At 38.9% G+C, this 20,875-nt stretch overlaps 1 protein-coding gene across 4 annotated transcripts in view; it reads right to left on the bottom strand.

Moving 5' to 3' along the window:
• Positions 1-3,050: 3,050 nt before the first annotated feature.
• eif2ak2 (eukaryotic translation initiation factor 2-alpha kinase 2) overlaps positions 3,051-20,875 on the bottom strand; it is a 30,871-nt gene continuing 13,046 nt past the window's right edge. The window contains exons 14-20 of one of the 4 annotated variants that reach the window (XM_073919098.1): positions 20,384-20,503; positions 17,476-17,680; positions 15,901-16,044; positions 13,446-13,547; positions 11,968-12,030; positions 7,085-7,242; positions 3,051-3,214 (exon numbers count right to left, since the gene is read on the bottom strand). In XM_073919098.1, the coding sequence (XP_073775199.1) occupies positions 7,117-7,242; positions 11,968-12,030; positions 13,446-13,547; positions 15,901-16,044; positions 17,476-17,680; positions 20,384-20,503 (760 nt within the window). In that variant the 3' untranslated portion in view covers positions 3,051-3,214; positions 7,085-7,116. 4 annotated transcript variants of the gene reach the window in all.

A 20,875-nucleotide genomic window follows, 5' to 3' on the forward strand; every position in this document is an offset into this window, starting at 1 on the left:
TTCCTGCTTACTTTCGCCCGTCAGCGGGTCAGCTGGCTGTAAACTCTTCTGAAGTTAGTCTGTAGATCCACCCATCTAAAGCGTGTCTATACTGAGGGCGTGGTCTAGGGCGGAGTCAGTAGCTTTGTCTCATTTCAGACTTCAAAGGAGTCCTTTTAAGTCCCCTTCTCTCATTGATTGGAAATGAATAGCGGTAACCAGGAGTTAAAGCGAAAATTGTGCTTTTTAACGCCAAAAAAGGCACCCCTGCCAGATTAAACACATCCCTTCCTTGAAATTTCAACTTGATCGACTAATCCAAGCCATTTCTCCTGCAAATATTAATGTTATTAAATAATCCACCTTATAATGTTTATTGATTCTTAGATTTAAAAAAGATGTGTATATAATAACACACACACACACACACACACACACACACACACGCACACACACACACACACACACACACACACACACACAACCGTTTTTAAAATGTTTTAAAATAAGCTTCTCCTTGCACTATAAAATAACTGTTCAAGAGTAGATTCTAATTTAATTTAATAATTTATTCCGCTAATTTTAAAGATAATGTTTGAGCTTCATTACTCCAGAGTCCAGTCTTCAGAGTCACATGATCCCTCAGAAATCACTTATGTATTAATTATTATTGTTATTAATATTATTATTAATGGTAATAGTAATAAAAGCAATAGTGACTGATCTAATAATTTCATTTGAAAATACATACAATAAGTAATAAATACATATTTAATATATACATTACATTTAACATATGCCGCCTTGATGAACAGAATAATTTTCTTAAAAATAAAAACATGAAAAATAAAAATGAGCCCAAACTTTTGACAAGTAGTCTACACACACACACACACACACACACACACACACACACACACACACACACACACACACACACAAATGTAAATGTCTATGCAAAGGGTTTTTTATGTATAGATATGTAGATATATATTAAATAATGCATCATCCCTATAATATATATATATATATATATATATATATATATATATATATATATATATATATATATATATATAACAAAAACAATATAATAATATATATATATATATATATATATATATATATATATATATATATATATATATATATATATATATATATATATATATATATAACAAAAACAAGCCACTGTTGTCCAATGACAGGTCAGACCAAATTTATTTACTTTTATTATTGAATGACAATAACAAATAATTTCAACATATTTTGACATTTTTTTTAATGCATGTACAGGGTTCTTACACCCTCTTCAAAATCAAATTTAAGCCCTTTTTAAGCACTTTCCAGGGGACATCTTTCAGCACTTTATAAGTGTGGCAAATGACACTTACAAACACATTTATTTACATTTTCATTTGAAAACAGTCAGATCACGCTACAAGCACTTGCACAGACTCCAGAGCTTTCACTTTATGCAAAAGCAAAGAGATTGGTTTTTATTATTATCACCTATTTAATAAGGATTATGAAGCACTTTTCAAACCTTGAATACACTAGAACAAAACTCAAGCATTTTCAAGGATTTCCAGCTCTCATAAGAACCCAGCATACACTGTAAAACACATCTGTTCATGAACAGTTTCTGCATTTTGTGATGCACAAGTGTTTATTTGCGGTTGTGAATTGCATTATGGGATGTTGATCTCTGCTCTGTGCACTTTTGATGTTGAAAATTCAACTCTACAGTTCAACAAAGAGACTTTTACTGACATTGTAGTAGTTTAAAATAATATAATATAGCATCACATACAACACCAACCCAGACGATATATCACTTTAAACTATTAAAAATGTTAACAAAGACCACTTTTTGAAACTTTTCAAGTTTAAAAGTTTTTGGAAGAAAGATTTAAGATCCCGGGCGGCACAGTGGGAGGCCTCACAGCAAGGAGGTCGCTGGTTCGAGTCCTGGCTGGGTCAGTTGGCATCTCTGTGTGGAGTTTGCATGTTCTCCCACTGTTGGCGTGGGTTTCCTCCGGGTGCTCCGGTTTCCCCCACAGTCCAAACACATGCGGTATAGGGGAATTGATTAACATTGGTCGTAGTGTGCGAATGTAAATGAGTGTGTAAGGGTGTTTCCCAGTACTGGGTTACGGCAGGAAGGGCATCCGCTGCGTAAAATATATGCTTGATAAGTTGGCGGTTCATTCAGCTGAAATAGAGACTAAGGCCAAGAAAAATGAATGAATGAATGAATGAATGAATGAATGATCAAGCTCCCATAATGCAATTCAAGAGCAGAAATAAACGTGGAAAAATAAAAACATCACAAATATGCAAAACTGCTAATTTACTGATATTTTTTACAGTGTGTACACAGCTTTGCAACTTTTAAAGCACTTTGATAAAATTGAATGCAGACACGAAAGTGTCCCCTCTTTTAAGTTGGCATAAAAAGGAATTTAAGGTTGTCCTATTACAGGATTTGTAAGTCATTCATTCATTTTCCTTCGGCCACAGCGGAATGAATCACCATCTATTCCAGCTAATGTTTTACACAGCGGATGCTCTTCCAGCAACCAAACACCCATACACACTCCTTCACACACACACTTATACACTACGGCCAGTTTAGTTAATCAATCCCCCTGTAGTGCATGTGTTTGGACTGTGGGGGAAACCAGAGGAAACCCACCCCAACACGGGGAGAACATGCAAACTCCACACAGAAACCAACTGACCCAGCCGGGACTCGAACCAGCGACCTTCTTGCAGTGAGGCCACAGTGCAACACCACTGAGCCACCGTCTCGCCCCATTTTAAGACATTCATTCATTCATTTTCGGCTTAGTCCCTTTATTAATCTGGGGTCGCCATAGCTGAATGAACCGCCAACTTGTCAAGCATATGTTCTACGCAGCTTCCAGCTGCAACCCATCAATGGGAATTTTAAGACATGTAAAACATTGTTCATGAAAAGACGATTTGTTTAGAATAAGACAGAGACTTTTCCTGAAGAGCTGATGGACTCAACTATTGTTGCAGAAACAAAAAGAGTGAAACCAACAATACGTCATCCTTTTTTAATTCATGGAAACATGCAGAATGAATTACAGTAATGAAACAGCGTGATCAAGAGCTTTAGACTAGGGATAACTCACCCAAAATGACCATTTACTTTCCATTTAGTAAAAACATCAAGTGTTTCCAAACCTTCACAAGTTTCTTTTATCTGTTGAACACAAAAGAAGATATTTAGAAAAATGTTTGAAAGCTGTAATTATTGACTTCCATAGTAGGAAAATTAAATATTATGAAAGTCAATGGTTACAGGTTTCTAACATTTTTCAAAATATCTTCTTTTGTGTTCAACCGAAGAAAGAAACTCAGACAGGTTTCAAACAAGTGAAGGCTGAGTCAATTCATTCATTCATTTTCCTTTGGCTTAGTCTCTATTTCAGAGGTCGCCACGGTGGAATGAACCGCCAACTATTCTGGCATATGTTTTACACAGTGGATGCTCTTCCAGCCACAACCTAGTACTGGGAAACACCCATACACTCTCACACAAACACACACACACACACACACACACACACACACACACACACACACACACACACATACACAGGCCAATTTAGTTAATCCAATTTATATAGCGCATGTGTTTGGACTGTGGGGGAAACCGGAGCACCCGGAGGAAACCCACGCCAACACGGGGAGAACATGCAAACTCCACACAGAAATGCCAACTGATACAGCGACCTTCTGTAACCACTGAGCCACGGTGCCGCCCCGGCTGAGTGAATGATGACAGAATAAAAAATTTTGAGAACTATGCCTTTCAATTAAAAATGTGTCACACTGATTGCTCTTTCCTTTGTGAAGCGCACTCTTGATGTGTGGAAAGAGCTGAATATGTCTGAATAACGCGAGGAGGAGTACATGATACAGATATTAGATGATCTTTTTGTAGTTTGTTTATCTGAATTGCACATTTGCCATCTGATTTGTAAATAACTTTGTTGCTCTCACAGTGATCAATCAGTACAGCAGAAGACAAAATTATTAGCAAATATTAATTATTAATATTTCCCAAGTGATGTTTAACAGAGCAAGGACATTCTCACAGTATTTCCTACAATATTTTCTTAATTTATTCTTTTAGTTTGGCTGTAATAAAAGCAGTTTTTACATTTTTTAAAGCATTTTAAGGTCAATATTATTAGCCCCCTTAAGCAATAAGCAATTGTATTGTCTACAGCAGGGATTCTCAACCGGTGGGCCGCGGAAATAGCTTAAAATTGACTCTCAATATTATACTATAATTTTTGGATTTTATTATTAATATGCTATATTAAAATGATCAAAGTAATGCACTTTCTCCTGTTCTCTGATTAATTACTTACAAAAAGGTGTAAAAACAGCATCATTATTGCATCTGCACCTACACATATGTCTGTTCGTTCACTTACTATGCATGAAGTGAATGTGAAAGTCTCTCTATCCGTATTTTTGTGTGAACTACTTAATATATCCACATAGTTGTCCAGATTAATGTCCTGTGAGTGTTATAAATCGGACACGCGCCCATACAGGAGGATCTAGCGAGGCTCAATGGTGTTTCTGCCATAGAATGTAAAATGAACCTGCATGAGCTTCAGACCATAATGTAAAAGATATGGACGTAGTATCCCTGACGTCACCCATAGGTTTCTGAAGAAAGCAAAAGAAGCTACATATAGGCGTGGCCAACAATCGCAATTTTGTTCGCGTGTCATCACACCAACGGGGGGATACCAAACAAGGGCAAAGAGGCGGAGCATGAGCGGAGTTACAGACGCCTGCTAGCATTTTGCTTTGACAGACTTTTCTTTGGGAGAAATGCTCAATACTTCATTTGTGTTCTGACCACATGTGCTTGGCTGTATACTATAGCAATAACTTGTTTAGACTTTTAAAAACACTGCTGTAATACATTGAGCCACTAAACATTATTCTAATGATGTTTTTTTACAGGACGAAAAAGCAAATTACTTCCAAACACTTCAGTCTGTGTTAGTAAATGCAAGGCTATTGATGAAATCCAGGTATAACTCTGTATGACAACGCTTCAGACGACTGTTCTAGAGCCTGCAGCTAATCAATCTGGCAGATTCTGGAGTGCATTACAGCTCTAAAGAACATTATAAATGATCTTAAATAAAACAAATACATTTATGGAGATGGTATACAAATATATAAATTCACTCACCAGGGAAACGGAGGCCACGTGAATGGTTTGTGAGCACAATAAAGTGCACACAGCATGCCATATCATCGGATAATTGTAGGAAATAATTCCAAAAGGCAATTGACTGTGTATAGCCACATAAAACAACACAAAAATTCGATGTATATGCCGAGCTCAGCAGCTAATCAGCCGGAATCAGTTGAGGAGAAGTGACGGCGACCAGCAAGAACTAGCTGTCACTCAAGTGGCCACGTCCTTAATTATGCAGACTTAATATAACCTAATATAAAGGAAACGGATGAGTTATAAAAACATTCACCCCCCTAATGCTGTGTTCATACCAGACGCGGAACGCGCGGATAAATCGCGATATTCACGCGTAAATAGCCGCATGAACATTTGAGTTTACTCGCTTCATACGCGCGTCAAACCCCACTTCATTCGCGTGTCAAATTCACATCAGAACAGACGCGGATTCGCGTGATGGGCAGGGCTTCTGTCTGCCCCGTGACTCTAGCTTCATAGCTAAATGGCTAACATGGATTTTATGAAGAAAATAACAGTGTTTATGTGCTGTATGAAGGATGATAAACAGCGCCGATACGTTTGGGGTCGTGTCTGAGTCAACTACATTCTTTCAGAGGTGCATCCAGCTCTGTGAGCTCATAAACTCCTCCAGAAACTGAACCTGGATGACGGAGGCTTTCAGCGGTGCTTCTGACTGAGCCCAGCCCAGTCTGATGAACTGTTGTCGGTGAAGGCTGGAAGATTTCCCTCGGAACACCGACAACAGGTTCTACGTCACAATCACGCCCCCACAACAGCAAGCTTCTGATTGGTTAACGCGGCGCGAATGTACGCTGAAGTTCAGATTTTCGAAATCGAGAGATTCGCACGAAACGCTCGTTAAGCGCGTCAAACGCGCAAAACGCTCAATTCGTCCCACGCCATTCGTGCAATTTGCGTCATTCACGCCGCGTCTTTCGCGTGTATTGCGCCGCAGGATGTCTATTTGCGCGTTTGCATTGACTTAACATGTAAATCACTCGCGCTTGACGAGCGTGCCGCGTCTGGTGTGAACGCAGCATAATAGCTGTCATGAAGGGTAATATTAGCTATATGCACCAAAATCGTCATTTGTACCAGGATGTAAACACCATTTTTTTGCTGTAAAGTTGGCCATTTTAATAGTGGGCTCAATAGAAATTTGCTCCATATGGATCCAGGACTAGCGGAATAACGATGAATTGCAGTTTCAGTTACTTCCGTATTTGCTTCACGAGGGAGAGCGGGAGACTGCAGCTTGCTTCAGACATGCTCTGGCGCAGCTGTTCACTGTTCCTGTCAGCGATCTCCCAATAATAACTCAACCACCATCAGACCGATGCGTTTCATTTGTGCGTATATTTGTGAATAGTAGATATTTAATAGTAGATATTCAGTCAGTCCAGTTTAAAGCAGAAGCTAGTCTTTTGCAATCTCACATTTTACCTGTGCTTCTCTTTGTATCTGTGTGTGTGTTTTTTAAAATATTATATTAAAATAATATTCACGAAGTGAAAAGGGTTGAGAACCCCTAATCTACAGAACAAACCACTGTTATACAATGACTTGCCTAATTAAACTGATTAACCAGTTAAGCCTTTAAATGTAGCGTTAGGCTGAATACTAGTATCTTGAATATCTAGAATATATAGTCAAATATTATGTGCTGTCATCATGGCAAAGATAAAAGAAATCAGTTATTAGAAATGAGTTATTAACTATTATGTTTAGAAACGTGCATTAAACAGACCTCGGGAAATATTAAAAACATAATCATTTCAACTGGAGAGTGAATAATTTTGGCTTCAACTGTATGTGCTCTACCTAAATGATCCTATAAGAGAGGAGCTGGTCTATCAGACGGTCCTGAGGTCTTGATCCGTCTTCAGGAGTGTGTAATGTTGATCCAGATCCAGGATCAGGTCTGTGGCATCTGGTCTGTCTTCAGGTCTGGGACTCAGCATTCGCTCCATTAACTTGTGCTGTTTTTATCAGAGTCAACAAAACACAAGAACAAGTTAGGCCATGTTCACTTGGGCTGCACAAAATTGGAAAAAAACTGACATTGGGGATATTTAGGGCCCTATCATACACTCGGCGCAGTGTGGCGCAATAGTCTTTTGGTAGTTTCAGCTTGGCGCAAGAGTCGTTTTGAGGCGTTGAGCTACGCTGTTTACGCACTGCTTAATACACACAAGAGAGCAATAGGCAAATATCTTTACATATGAAAAAAATCAAATATTAAGGATAAATATAGTATATAATAAGAATAGATACAGAATATAAATATAAAGGATTAAAATATTACAAAACATATTATTTTCTAGCCTACATAAATATGAATAATCACTGCTTTTATGTCTTCTTCATCTCGGGGGGCTTTTTCAGTTCATTCATACCAATTTGCTTTTGTATAATGTTATTATTATTAGCAGTATTATTTATTATATGCATATTTATATTTGTTTTATTAAAAACAAGCTTAGATTTGTCCACCTGTCAGGTTTTAGACCAGGGGTCTCAAACTCGCGGCCCCCGGCCCATTTGCGGCCCTCAGTGCAATATTTTGTGGCCCGCGCCGACCGCTGTACACTTACAAAATCAGCAGAGCGGGGAGAGAGAGCGCTCCCCGCTCCGCTGATTCTATCCGTACACAGCGGTCACTGGCATTCCCCGCCCGCCGTGTTGTCGCGCGAGTTCTGATCAGCTGTGTTGTCGTGCGCGTACTCAAGAGCGGTGTTATCGCGCGCCTACTGAAGGGCGGGACCGAGGGTGTGTCGCGTCGCGGGGGCACTTTTGATCATTTTGGAAGGGCACTTTCTATGCAAGACTAAAAAGGGCATGTGCACTGCACAGGTTGGGCCCTATGTGTGCACGTGCCTGCCCTGCATCTTATATATATTATAGGTAGATACAGACTGGTACAGACTGATGTGACTGGAGTGGGGTGGGGGTGTTTTATTTATACATATATACGCCTTTTTTTAGGTGAGGGAATGGAAGTTTTGAGTGAGTTCCCCCACTTTTTTCCCTAGGACTTCAATAAGTCAAAGTACAGGTCTAGACTTAATGATGATCATCTTCAAGCCATACTGAGGGTCTCAACTGCTTCCGCTCTAAAGCCAAATGTGGTTCAGATTTGTGAGAAGAAGCGCTGTCAAGTCTCTGGCAGTAAGGAGTAGGCAAAAGATGCCATGTTCAGAAGAACTGTTCATAATCTTCACTCAATGTTCTATTGATGTTCAGGACACTTCATGTTCAGAAGAAATAATTAAAACTGTTAATAATGACATTTGAGGACTTTTTTTTGTGAAATCCCTTATGCGGCCCAGCCTCACCCAGACTTTGCCTCCTGCGGCCCCCAGGTAAATTGAGTTTGAGACCCCTGTTTTAGACCATATGGGGCGCAGCATGTGTTTTAGGATATAACTCAGGTTTTTGAGCACATTTTGTTATTATTGTTCATTTATTCGTTTGCTGGAAATTAGAACTGAATTTAGAAATAGTTTTGCAACGAATATTTGCGCTTAACAAACACAATTAATTATTTATAGACTAATTGATGTCTGTGCGTAAAGGTTTCCCTATCCAAGAGCGAAAGTGAAAGTAGATCCATTATCTCTCATTCTCACGCAGTAGATGCTCTGTTTAACAGTTTTCTGTTAACTGTTTGCTTGTGAAATGCTCATTTTTTCCACTTAGACTTACTTTGCGTCCTGTAAATAGTGAATGCGCTCTTGGCGTGACGCAGCTGGCTCTTAAAGGGAATGGGAGATGAGACTCTGATTGGTTTATTGTCAAAACACACCTATAACTCATTAAGAAAATAAATTCAACCCTTTTAGACCATGCGCCACGGCGCAAAGCGGATTTTCCCGTCCTTAAATTAGCAAAAACGCGTTCTGACACGCCCTGAAAGCGTTTGCGCCCTGCGTTTTGCGCTCTGCGCATGGACCGTCAAAATAGAGCCCTTAGTTTTTCTGTGATATACATTGCGATTTGAATATAATTTCACAAGATGACTTGACAAACTCTATACGGCAAGTATTTAAAATTTTGAAGGAGTGCATCTGCATAAAATATACAAAAAAAAATTACCAAATAAAATAATGCACAGAACAAAAATAAATTAAACCGCGCTTCATAGATTTCAGTGGAGTCGAACAGCATTGAGGTTCAGAAATGCAATGATCAAATGTAAATTAACACCATATAGTCTTCATTGTATAAATAATTCTAATGATGTGACGTTGTGCGCCGAGGCTTCGAAGCATGTATCAAAAGAAAAACAATACATCTCGCAGTAAAGCAGTGTACCGGAGCTTGATTCGTTTTGCCATCATCACGTGATCAGTGACGTCCGAAGCTTCATTTTCGCCTATACTCACGTGACTGCTTCAAATTTTGATTCAAAGGTTTAAACACCCTCATGGGTTAGTAAAGTGTATAGCGAGAGATTAGACGTCGATTACATATATTTCTACTGTTTGAAAGCACTGCACAGGTCCCATGTACCAGTAATTAAACTAAAATACAATAGTAAATTATAGTAAAAAGGTTTTAAACCATACTAAAGTGTATTAGCGTATTTTTCCAACTATCTTTAAAAAACACCCTGCATATCGTAGTATATGCCATAGACTTTTCTCTCTGCTACCCTCAGGCTGACAGTTCCACAGCATCCAGTCACACATGTGGCCAGTATATCTTGATAATTACAAGGCTTTATTCTGAAATATCATCCGATTGGTTGTACATTATTCCTTAATTACTGATTATTTCTGCATATTTTATTTTTAACACAAGTACATAGGCTTGGGCGGTAATACGGTAATATGGTTTACTGCGGGATCTAAAAATAGCAACGGTATCAGTTTCAATACCATTATACCGTCACAACCAAACAAAAAGGGAGACGAGGTAGACCACGGGAGCCAACCAGATTTCTTGCAGCGCGGGAATAAATTTCTGAATAAAGCGCGGGAGCGGTCAGTAAATCTGGTGTAATTTGAACAGGAGCGGGCGGTCTAACAATACCGCTCCCGAGCAAGTGAGCATGTGCTCATCTACATGTATGCTGTGTGTGTGTGTGTTTGTATGCATGGTAATGAGAGAGAGAGCGTGACGCTGTGTGCTGTGTGTGTGTTTATACAGACAGCTTGTTTTAGCTTGTTATATGGGTGGCTTTTGGTTTTGCTCTTCTGTTCGCGAACACATCACCCCCCCTAAAATTTAGACCCGCGCAGATCTCTAATACAATCAAGAAAAACAGGTGACCGCGAACCTAAGGTCGCATATATTGTATTCAGTTTCTGAATGGTTTAGGCAAGAGCCAACAGTTTGTTGAAGCTGTCTTACGCCTGTTTTACACCGCAATCGTGAGCGGCGCGTGAGCAGAGCGTGAGCAGCGCGTGTGTTTTCGGCGTCCATGTTAACAGATTAGAGCTTTCATACCGCACGCAGCAGCAGCGCGTCAGAGCGAGGCGTGAGCGTCGCCGAAGCAGCAGTGCAGCGATAGTTTCGGCGCTGGGTCTATTTTCGACGCGCTGCTCACGCTCAATTAAAGTGACAGTGCATTGATAATGACCAAAACACATTGAATGTAAAAGTAGCAATTTTACCCAATAAATGCGTTAATAATGTCAAATGGTTTATATATAGTCATTCAAATTAACTTAAAACGATTAAAAACGGCAACAAACATTTATTTAGGCCCGAACTACAAAACCAAATGTAAAACAATTTTAGTATCAGTTTTGCTTAAGTTGCACTCTAGTGTTGTAGGAGAGGGGAAATGGAATATTTACGGGATTTGTAGTCCATGGCGAAGTGTATTGTGGGTAGTGTAGTTCGACACGGATGCTGGATGATGTGAGCTCGCTGTGTTCTGTGCAGCTGAGCAGAGGAAGAAAGTTTTAATCGGCTTTGTTTTATGTTCACTCGAGTTATTCCTACCGGGAGCTGTTTGCACTGTGAACCTGACGACACGAAAATAAGTAAAAGAATGACATGCCTTGGTTACTTTTGTCCGTCTCATCATCTGCACGAGAATGAATCAACGAGCTGTTATTCTGCCGCTGGACATCACTGAAGCGGAGAAAGTAACACTAGTTTGATCATGTATAAATATCATTATAACTATATTGTATAAATATGATTATAACTTGGTCTACAGCAACCTGATAATCAAAAAACAAATGACATAATATCACAGGCGATTGTCCTCTGACTGTAAACACTTCTCATATAAGTTAGCTTGAGAAGCATACAGCACTATTTGATCTATAAAATTTGTAAAATAAACATTTGCAGGTTAAAGAAACAGCATAGGAGGGGCCTTGGTGCAGATGAAAAGTTTAAAAAGTGTATTTGTATATAGAGAGACATGGGTAACTAGATAGAATAGACAGAGATAGGTTGATCTCAGCAGCAGCTGCCGAAGAGCTGCGCGCTGCAGACGCAGCTGGTGTGAAAGGCAAACGCCTGCGTGCTGCTACTGCTCGACATACGCGCTGCTCACGCTCTGCTCACGCGCCGCTGACGCTTGCGGTGTGAAACAGGCGTTAGCCTTACATCTTTTTGTTTTTTATTATGCACGGTAATACCGGATACCAAGGTAAAATAGGGAGGAGGTATGACAGTATCAAAATCTGAAAACTGCACAAGCCTACTGGTACAAAAAAAGTTGATCATGAAATGACACTCACCTCAAAGATAAACATCTTTGTGAACTGCACTGGAAAAACCCTCACTCTTAACTTATCCCATATCTAAAAAAACACACAACGAGAAAACTGCATCATTTTTTATACACAGTAAAAATTAAATAAACGATAAAAAATAAATAAATACATAGTCCTCAATATTGCTGTAAATCTAATACACTGAGAAGTATAACGACAGATATAAAAAATGTAATGTCATATTGCTCTCAATATAAGAAAATACATCTGGCAATAAAGTCAGAAAAATAATCTTGGTTACCTACTAAAGTTCTTTTTCTCTAGTATAAAATTTATTGTATATGATAATCCTTTAGAAACTTAAAAGACAAAAACACCAAGCAAGAGAATCATTTACACAGACTAAAATAAAAAAAAGTTCTGAATTTATTCAAACACACATATAGACCTTTTTCATGGCTGCTGCATGGAGGGCGCCATAGCGACCAGCGTCTTCCGGCAGAATGCTAAACACTTCCGTTTACAGCGTGTACAACTGGTAATTTGCGCTCCGAAAATGGGTTTCAATAACGTTTTTAATGGATAACAGAGTGTTTTTGTGACACACAACTTAGAAATGTGTCTGTTAAAGCCGTTATAATCTGTCACGTGTGGTTCAAGCGCGTCAGAAATACAAGAAAAACCTTCTCCTAGTTCACGTGTCTGCCGTCAGAAATACAGTGTGTGTGTGTGTTCCCAGCCTGTCAGCTGTTAGCTCAGCGGCTCTTTAACACACACACACATACAGAGAGAGAGAGAGAGAGAGAGAGAGAGAGCAAACCAGAGTACTGGCATGAAACTTAACAGGTATGAAAGTCGTGCAATTTACAAAAATGAGCAATAAAAGTCTGTTATTGATCCTCTGCTGCTGATTTGCTGTTCATTCTAATCGCGAGCCGTTTGTGTTTTATTTTGTGTGTTGTTTTCACCACGGTTTGTGTTTTTCTGTCATTTGGAAATGACACTCGCCTATATTTTCACTTTGTCACAGTTATTAAATCAGTGTGTCAGTGGCACAGTACAGGCTACGTGTGTGTGTCAAACATTTTGGTGAACTACATTAGTTTGGGCTGGTTATATATTTGAAATAAAGAGAAAATGTTGACTTTAGCGATGACGAGGCTTCATTTAAACTGCAGAAGATGCCGTCTGACAACGAGGGGAAAACGCCTCACAGCAGCTGTTTTCCATCCTATTAGACCGCATTTCTTTAAATGATCAGTCCAGGAGATGCTGCTGATGGACAACAGTATTAGCTCAAAGAGGATAAAAGCAGGTAAAATAGATTAAAACTATCGTTTCAAAGCTGTCTAAATGTGACCGTTTACACGCATCAGCTGCCGACCGGAAGTTCTTCGCATTCTCCTTGCGCATACACGCAAAGCATCATGGGTAATTTTGCGTTCCAAGAAAAAGGTCTCTAAAAATAAATAGATTGTAATGTTTAAAAAAACAAATCAAACCTTTTCCTTTTCATGCACTGTGCCAAGATTCCAGACGAGTTCAAAATAGATGAGACCCAGAGCGTAGATGTCCACCTTTCTGTCATATGTTGTTTGATTCATCTAGATAATCAGTTTACAACAAAGATGTACAAAACAGTGTTAGTCAAGTTAACTTAGGCTGCGTCCGAAACCGCCTACAACTCAGTAGGTACTGCATTTGAATTTAAACGTACTACTCGGCCATTTAAAAACTACGTTCTATACAGTATGAACGTGAAAAGTATGAATGGAATTCGGATGCACTACATCCGCCGTTTTGTCATGGTCACATGACCTACTTGCGTCAATTGCGTCGCTTTACTCTCATTCATGAATTCGATGCGCACTTCAGAATCTCGCCGGAAGTAGTAAGTCATCCGGGTACTTCTCGCATACTGATTTTCGAATTCTATGAATTCGGACGTACTACTCGGCTCGCATACTGATTTAAGCGTACTATATAGTATGGAAGTATGCGGTTTCGGACGCAGCCATCGATTTAGTGCTGAGCAAAACTGAAGTACAATTAATCACATCCAAACTAAAAGTTTGTTTTGACATAATATATATGAGTGTCTCCCTGCGTTCGCGTGGGTTTCCTCCGGGTGCTCCGGCTTCCCCCACAGTCCAAAGACATGTGGTATTGTTGAATTGGGTAGGGTAAAATGTCCTAAGTATAAGTGTGAATGAGTGTGTGTGGATGTTTCCCAGAGATAGGTTGCAGCTGAAAGGGCATCGGCTGCGTAAAAACATGCTAGATAAGTTGGTGGTTGGTGGTTCGTTGGTGGCTGTGGCGACCCCGGATTAATAAAGGGACTAAGCCGACAAGAAAATGAATGAATAAATATATGAGTGTGTACTGTGCATATTTATCATGTTTTAATACACACATGCATGCATATATTTAAGAGAATGTTTATTTAATTATACATAGATATAAAATGTATGTGTATATGACACAAATTATATATAAATTTCAATATCAAAGTAAATATCAAAGTAACAAAATTGTTTTGTATAGTTGTGTCACATATACATAATAAACATATAATACACACATATATACAGTATTATGTAAAAAAAAAAAAAAACTATTTTTGATACGATTAATCATGATTAAACCCAGCACTAATTAATATAAGCATATAACTTATATATAAACGTACATATTTTTGTATGTTATAGTGACGCGTAGTATTTCTTGAAGCACACTCCAGCTGCAGTCCACTCTTTGTAAATCTCCCTCACATTTTTGAATGAGTTTTGGTTTACAATTCTCTCCAGGGTGCGGGTAACCCCTTTTGCTTGTACACCTTTTTTCTACCACATCTTTCCCCCCCCCCCCTTCGCCTCTCTACTAATGTGCTTGGATACAGACCTCTGTGAACAGCCAGCCTCTTTTGCAATGACCTTTTGTGTCTTGCCCCCCTTGTGCAAGTTGTCAATAGTCATATTTTGGATATCTGTCAAATCAGCCGTCTTCCCCATGATTGTGTAGTTCTGTAGGCTGGACTGAGAGACCAAGGCTGCGTCCGAAACCGCATACTTCCACACTATATAGTACGCTAAAATCAGTATGCGATCCGAGTAGTATGTCCGAATTCATAGAATTCGAAAATCAGTATGCAAGAAGTACCCGGATGACTTACTACTTCCGGCGAGATTCTGGAGTGCGCATCCCATGCACGCTGCGCTATCCCATAATGCCCCGTGAGAGAATTTATGAATGGAAGTGAGGTGACGCAACTGACGCAGGTAGGTCACATGACCATGACAAAATGGCGGATGTAGTGCGTCCGAATTCAATTCATACTTTTCACATTCATACTGTATAGATCGTACTTTTCTAACGGCCGAACAGTACGTTTAAATTCAAATGCAGTACCTACTGAGTAGAAGGCGGTTTCAGACGCAGCCCAAGTAAAGGCTGTTGCAGGTGTTTTAAGTTAATTAGCTGATTAGAGTGAGGCAACAGGTTTCTTCAATACTCAACCTTTTTTTTTCAATTTTCTGAGAAACTAAATTTGGGGTTTTCATTAGTTGTCATCAAAATTAAAAGAAATAAACACTTGAAATATATCAGTCTGTGTGGAATGAATGTATACATCATTCACGTTTCACTTTTTGAATGGAATTAGTGAAATAAATCAACTTTTTTTGGTAATCTTATTATTTGACCAGCAACTGTAGATACAGATAACAGTGTTATCAAGAACTACAACAGTATGTGAATGTTACTAAAGTCACGTAGACACTATATAGATTCCTACAATTTAAAATCATACAAAATCTAAACTTTATAATTGCAGAGGATCTTATTGTGCCGGATTTATTATTTTGTATGAGCTATTTTGGAAATATGCACTCTTACCAAAGCCAATATGACTTGTTAACAGTGTCTGATGTAGATTAGAATGTAGATCTCTTGACTGACCTGCTCTGGGCTCATGTAGGTACGTGTTCCCGTCCTTTTAGTTCGTTCCAGCAGTTGCTCCTCATTTTCATTTTCTGCCGCAGTCACGAGGCCAAAGTCTCCAACCTTTACTCTTCCCTCGCTGCTGAACATTATGTTTGGAGGCTGAAATGCAGAAACAAAACCAAAAGTCATGAATTGAAATCAATGAATGTGTTGTATTAGAATGCACAGAGCAGCATTATAACAGAAGCCTAGAATGTATTTAGTCTGATAAAACAGTTGACTGACTGAATGACTGATTGACTCATTGGTTGATTGATTGATTGATGGATTGGTGGATTGATTGATTGATTGATTGATTGACTAATTGATTGGTTGATTGGTTGACTGATTGATTAGATGATTGACTGATTGTTTATTGGTTAACTGATTGGTTGGATGATTGGTTGAGTGACTGATTGACTGGTTGGTTGATTGATTGACTAATTAATTGACTGATTGGTTGACTGACTGGACTGATTGGTTGACTGACTGGACTGATTGGTTGACTGATTGATTGGTTGGTTGCCTGACTGACTGATTGATTAGATGATTAACTGATTGGTTTAGTGGTTAACTGTTTCGTTAACTGATTGGTTGGATGATTGGTGGACTGACTGATTGATTGACTGGTTGATTGATTGACTAATTAATTGGCTGATTGGTTGACTGACTGGACTGACTGGTTGATTGATTAATTGACTGATTGATTAATTGACTGACTGATTAGTTGACTATTTGACTGACAAATGGTTGATTGATTGACTGACTGATTGGTTGACTGACTAGCTGGCTGATCGATTAAATGATTGATTAATTGATTGACTAACTGACTAATTGATTGATTGAGTAGATGATTGAGTGATTGGTTAACTAATTGGTTGGATGATTGGTTGACTGACTGATTGACTAGTTGATTGATTGACCAATTGGTTGACTGATTGGTTGACTGACAGACTGACTGATTGATTGATTGATTGACTGACTGATTGATTAACTGATTAATTGATTGATTGATTGACCAATTGATAGATAGATAGATTGATTGATTAACTGAATGATTGGTTGACTGAATGGCTGGCTGGTTGATTAAATGATTGATTAATTGATTGACTGACTGATTGATTGATTGATTGATTAGATGATTGAGTGATTGGTCAACTGATTGGTTGGCTGATCGGTTGACTGACTGATTGATTAATTGATTGGTTGATTGATTGACTGATTGTCAGATTGATTAATTGATTAGATGACTGAATGATTGGTTTACTGGTTAACTAATTGGTTGGATGATTGGTTGACTGACTGATTGACTAATTGATTGATTGACCAATTGATCGACTGATTGATTGACTGACTGATAGATTGATTAACTGATTGATTAACTGATTAATTGATTGATTGACCAATTGATACATTGGTTGATTGATTGATTAATTAACTGACTGATTGATTAACTGACTGACTGATTGTTTGACTGACCGATTAATTGATTGATTGATTGATTGATTGATTGATTGATTGATTCGAATATCAATATTGATATCAGCTCACCTTCAGGTCTCTGTGGATCAATAATTTAGAGTGAATGTACTCCACAGCTTTCAGCACCTGCCGGTAGATCTGAGCTGCTTCTGTTCTCCGCTCCGGGGACTGTTTGTTTGAGGAGTTTCTTTCTTTAATCCAGACTCGGAGTGTGTTTCCTTCACAAAACTCCATTTGAATGTAGAGAAACTTTGTTCCCGGGCCGCTGCCAGAGCTAAGGCCAGAAGACAGAGACTAAATTAACACAGACACCAACACAAAGACACTCTACATACTATAGTTGGTTAAAGGCACATTTGATCAGATTATACATGGGTTCTCAGAAATGAATAAACTTGCAAAAATGCACATACAATGGAGATCAAAAAAGCAGATAAATTAATAAAAAGTGCTCTGAATCGGGCTCAGGCACGGTTCACTTGGCTGGGCCTGCCCGGTTAGAAGAGGTGTGCCAGAGAGCGGTTCACTTGGGCTTTGGCGCGGTACACTTGTAGTGTGAGTGCAAAGCGTGCCAGAGCCCGAAACTGAAGATGAGTGAACTGTGCTGAGCGAGTGCGTTTGCTAAACAGTGCATCATCAATGACTTAAGCGTGCCCAGGCCAGAATGTAATGTGAGTGCGGGCCGTAGGGGGAGACGGGAGGGGGGGCAAGCATGCTTCGGGCTGCTTCAAGGCAACTGTACATAGTGTGAGTAAACCCTTACAGGATATAACTAGTCTCTAAGGGTGACACTAGCATTAAAGATTGGAGGCAGGATTGAATTTGTACAACAAATCAAGTGGTTTGCACACACCTAGCAACCCAGGCTAGTCTCAGTGTTGCGTGTGACTCGATTGCAAGGGCGAGTGTGACATAACAGCTTTTTTTAGTTCAGCGGCTGCTGAGTCCAGTGTTGTGCAAGCTACTTGAAAAATGTAGTGAGCTACGCTATTACCTACACTACTTAAAATGTAGCTTAACTACACTAAACCCTACCCCTGAGAAATGTAGCAAGCGAAGCTAAAAGCTACATGGCAAAAGTAGCTTAGCTACATCCAAGCTATTTTTACAATTTAAATTTTTAAATCAAAGCAATTTAAATCCAAGTCAATCACATCTTAGAGATCAATGAAACTGTCAATGAAACAGGTGAGGTATAATAGTTCAGTTCAGATAGTTACTGTAAATAATATGATGTACTAAACAGAAACACATTATAGCATATAACAGCTAAAACAAAAATATCCAGTAAAAACAGCTGTTACACACGTCAAATATAGTAACTTATAGTAAAGGGAAGTATTTTGAAATAAGCATTAAAAATACTAAAGTATTTTTTGAGCACAGCTTCAGAAATTAAGTTATTGCATCCTTAACATGTACTTCTCAAATCGGCAAATGTAGCTTGTGTGGACGCTACTATGCTACTTGACTAATACAATAGCTTCCCTACTGAAAAGCTATTGAATTTAGAAAGTAGCAATGCTACCACTACGCTACTGAGAAATGTAGTTAAGCTAGTAGCATCACTACTTGTAGCGATGCAACTGTCCAACACTGGCTGAGTTCTACAGAGGCTAAAACTGCAGCCACACACATTATGGTTCATTACTAGGGATGTAACGGTATCAGAATTTCACGGTACGGTAATACCTCGGTATGAATGTCACGGTACGGTATTTATTGAATCATTTACAAGAAAAACAAATCTAATGAAAATACCCCAAAAAAGTACCAAAAGTGTCAAAGACATACAAATTAGCCATCTATCTGTAAGTTTCGAAACAGGAACTTCAATTTTTCAATTTTAATAACAAAAAATTATTAAACCATGTAAAAAAATTTCAAAAGTTTCAATTTAGTATTGTTGAAAACTCATCACATTCAACATTTAATCACTCACTCACTTAGATAGAGATGGGTTTTAAGGAAAATTATCATATAAATATAATCTGGTAAAAGCTGGTATCTCTGGGCATTTACAATGTCCCCTGCAACAGAAAAAACCCTCTCATTTGGGACTGAGGTTTCTGGGACAGAGATATGACTTGGCCCAGGTTGACAGCAGAGGGTAGCGTTGTGCATTGTCTTTCCCCCACTTGAGAGGACAAACCATGAGTGAGATAGAGATCTCTTTGCGGTACAAGTCACTGTCTGCATCAATCTGAACAGTGTGCTGTGTTTCTGCAGTCCCCATGACTGTTATTAGTCGTATTCCCCAACTTGCAGGCACGTGCACACATAGGGCTCAACCTGTGCAGTGCACATGCCCTTTTTCGTCTTGGATAGAAAATGCCCTTCCAAAATGATCAAAAGTGCCCCCGCGACGCGACACACCCTCCGTCCCGCCCTTCATTAGGCGCGCGACAACACCGCTCTTGAGTATGCGCGCTTAACCCCCCGAAAACCGAAATGCTTCCACACATCCCATTTAAAACCCGCTTAAGGTTCGATCATTTCCAGCTCTTTTTCTTCCCCGCTACTAGCAACACACTCCATTTCCACATTACTGGATCTGTAGCGACAACAGACCGCAAAGGATGATGACCACGCCTGGGCTGATCGAAATTGTAGTTTCCGCTACCTCCCGTTCGCTTCATTTGCCTGAGCAAATTTTCTCAGAAGACCTATAGTTTTACCGAGTCATGCGACTACAGTAATATTGAAAAAAATTGCTATTGTGGTATGACGGTTTTTACAATACCGTTACATCCCTATTCTTTACCATGCCCATTATATGTATATATATATATATATATATATATATATATATATATATATATATATATATATATATATATATATATATATGTAGTGTGTTGTGTCTGTGTAGTGAACTTGCTCTAAGTGGTAAAAAACACAGTAAAAAGTAAAGTAAACACAGTATTCCTGTAGGCCTTGTGTTAGTTTGAGCAGATGCTTGTGTTTGGTGCATTACTCTGAGAAGCTCTCTGACGACTCGTGTTTGTATGCTGTGTCCTCTTCCCAAGACGAGAAGTAGCGGACGATGTTGGGATTATTAAAATCAGCCAAAGCACCAACCTCACGACGAGCTTTCCTGAGGAAATAAAGCACATATACAGTCACAATGTAGACAATAAGAAAGATTTACTACATTTCTAAATCCCTCACACTGGCTTACATAACTGTTCCAAACATTACAAGCAGGATGTGAATGTAAAATCAGAGGTATGGTGATGATGATATTTTAGGGATATAGTACATCCAGGAGGTTCTTTAGAACAAATTAAACACAATAAAGTAAAACAAAATGTTATAATCAGGAGACCGTATTAAACCTTCAAAGGTTAAGCCAAACTCTAACCTAAAACACCAGATAAAACATTAATTGTGCATTAAAGTTAAGATCTATATTTCCATTTAGACTTGTTTTTCCATTGTTTTTCTCTGTAAACATGCTTGACAGACG

This window comes from Danio rerio, chromosome 13 (genome assembly GCF_049306965.1).
Source record: "Danio rerio strain Tuebingen ecotype United States chromosome 13, GRCz12tu, whole genome shotgun sequence".
NCBI classification, from domain to species: domain Eukaryota; kingdom Metazoa; phylum Chordata; class Actinopteri; order Cypriniformes; family Danionidae; genus Danio; species Danio rerio.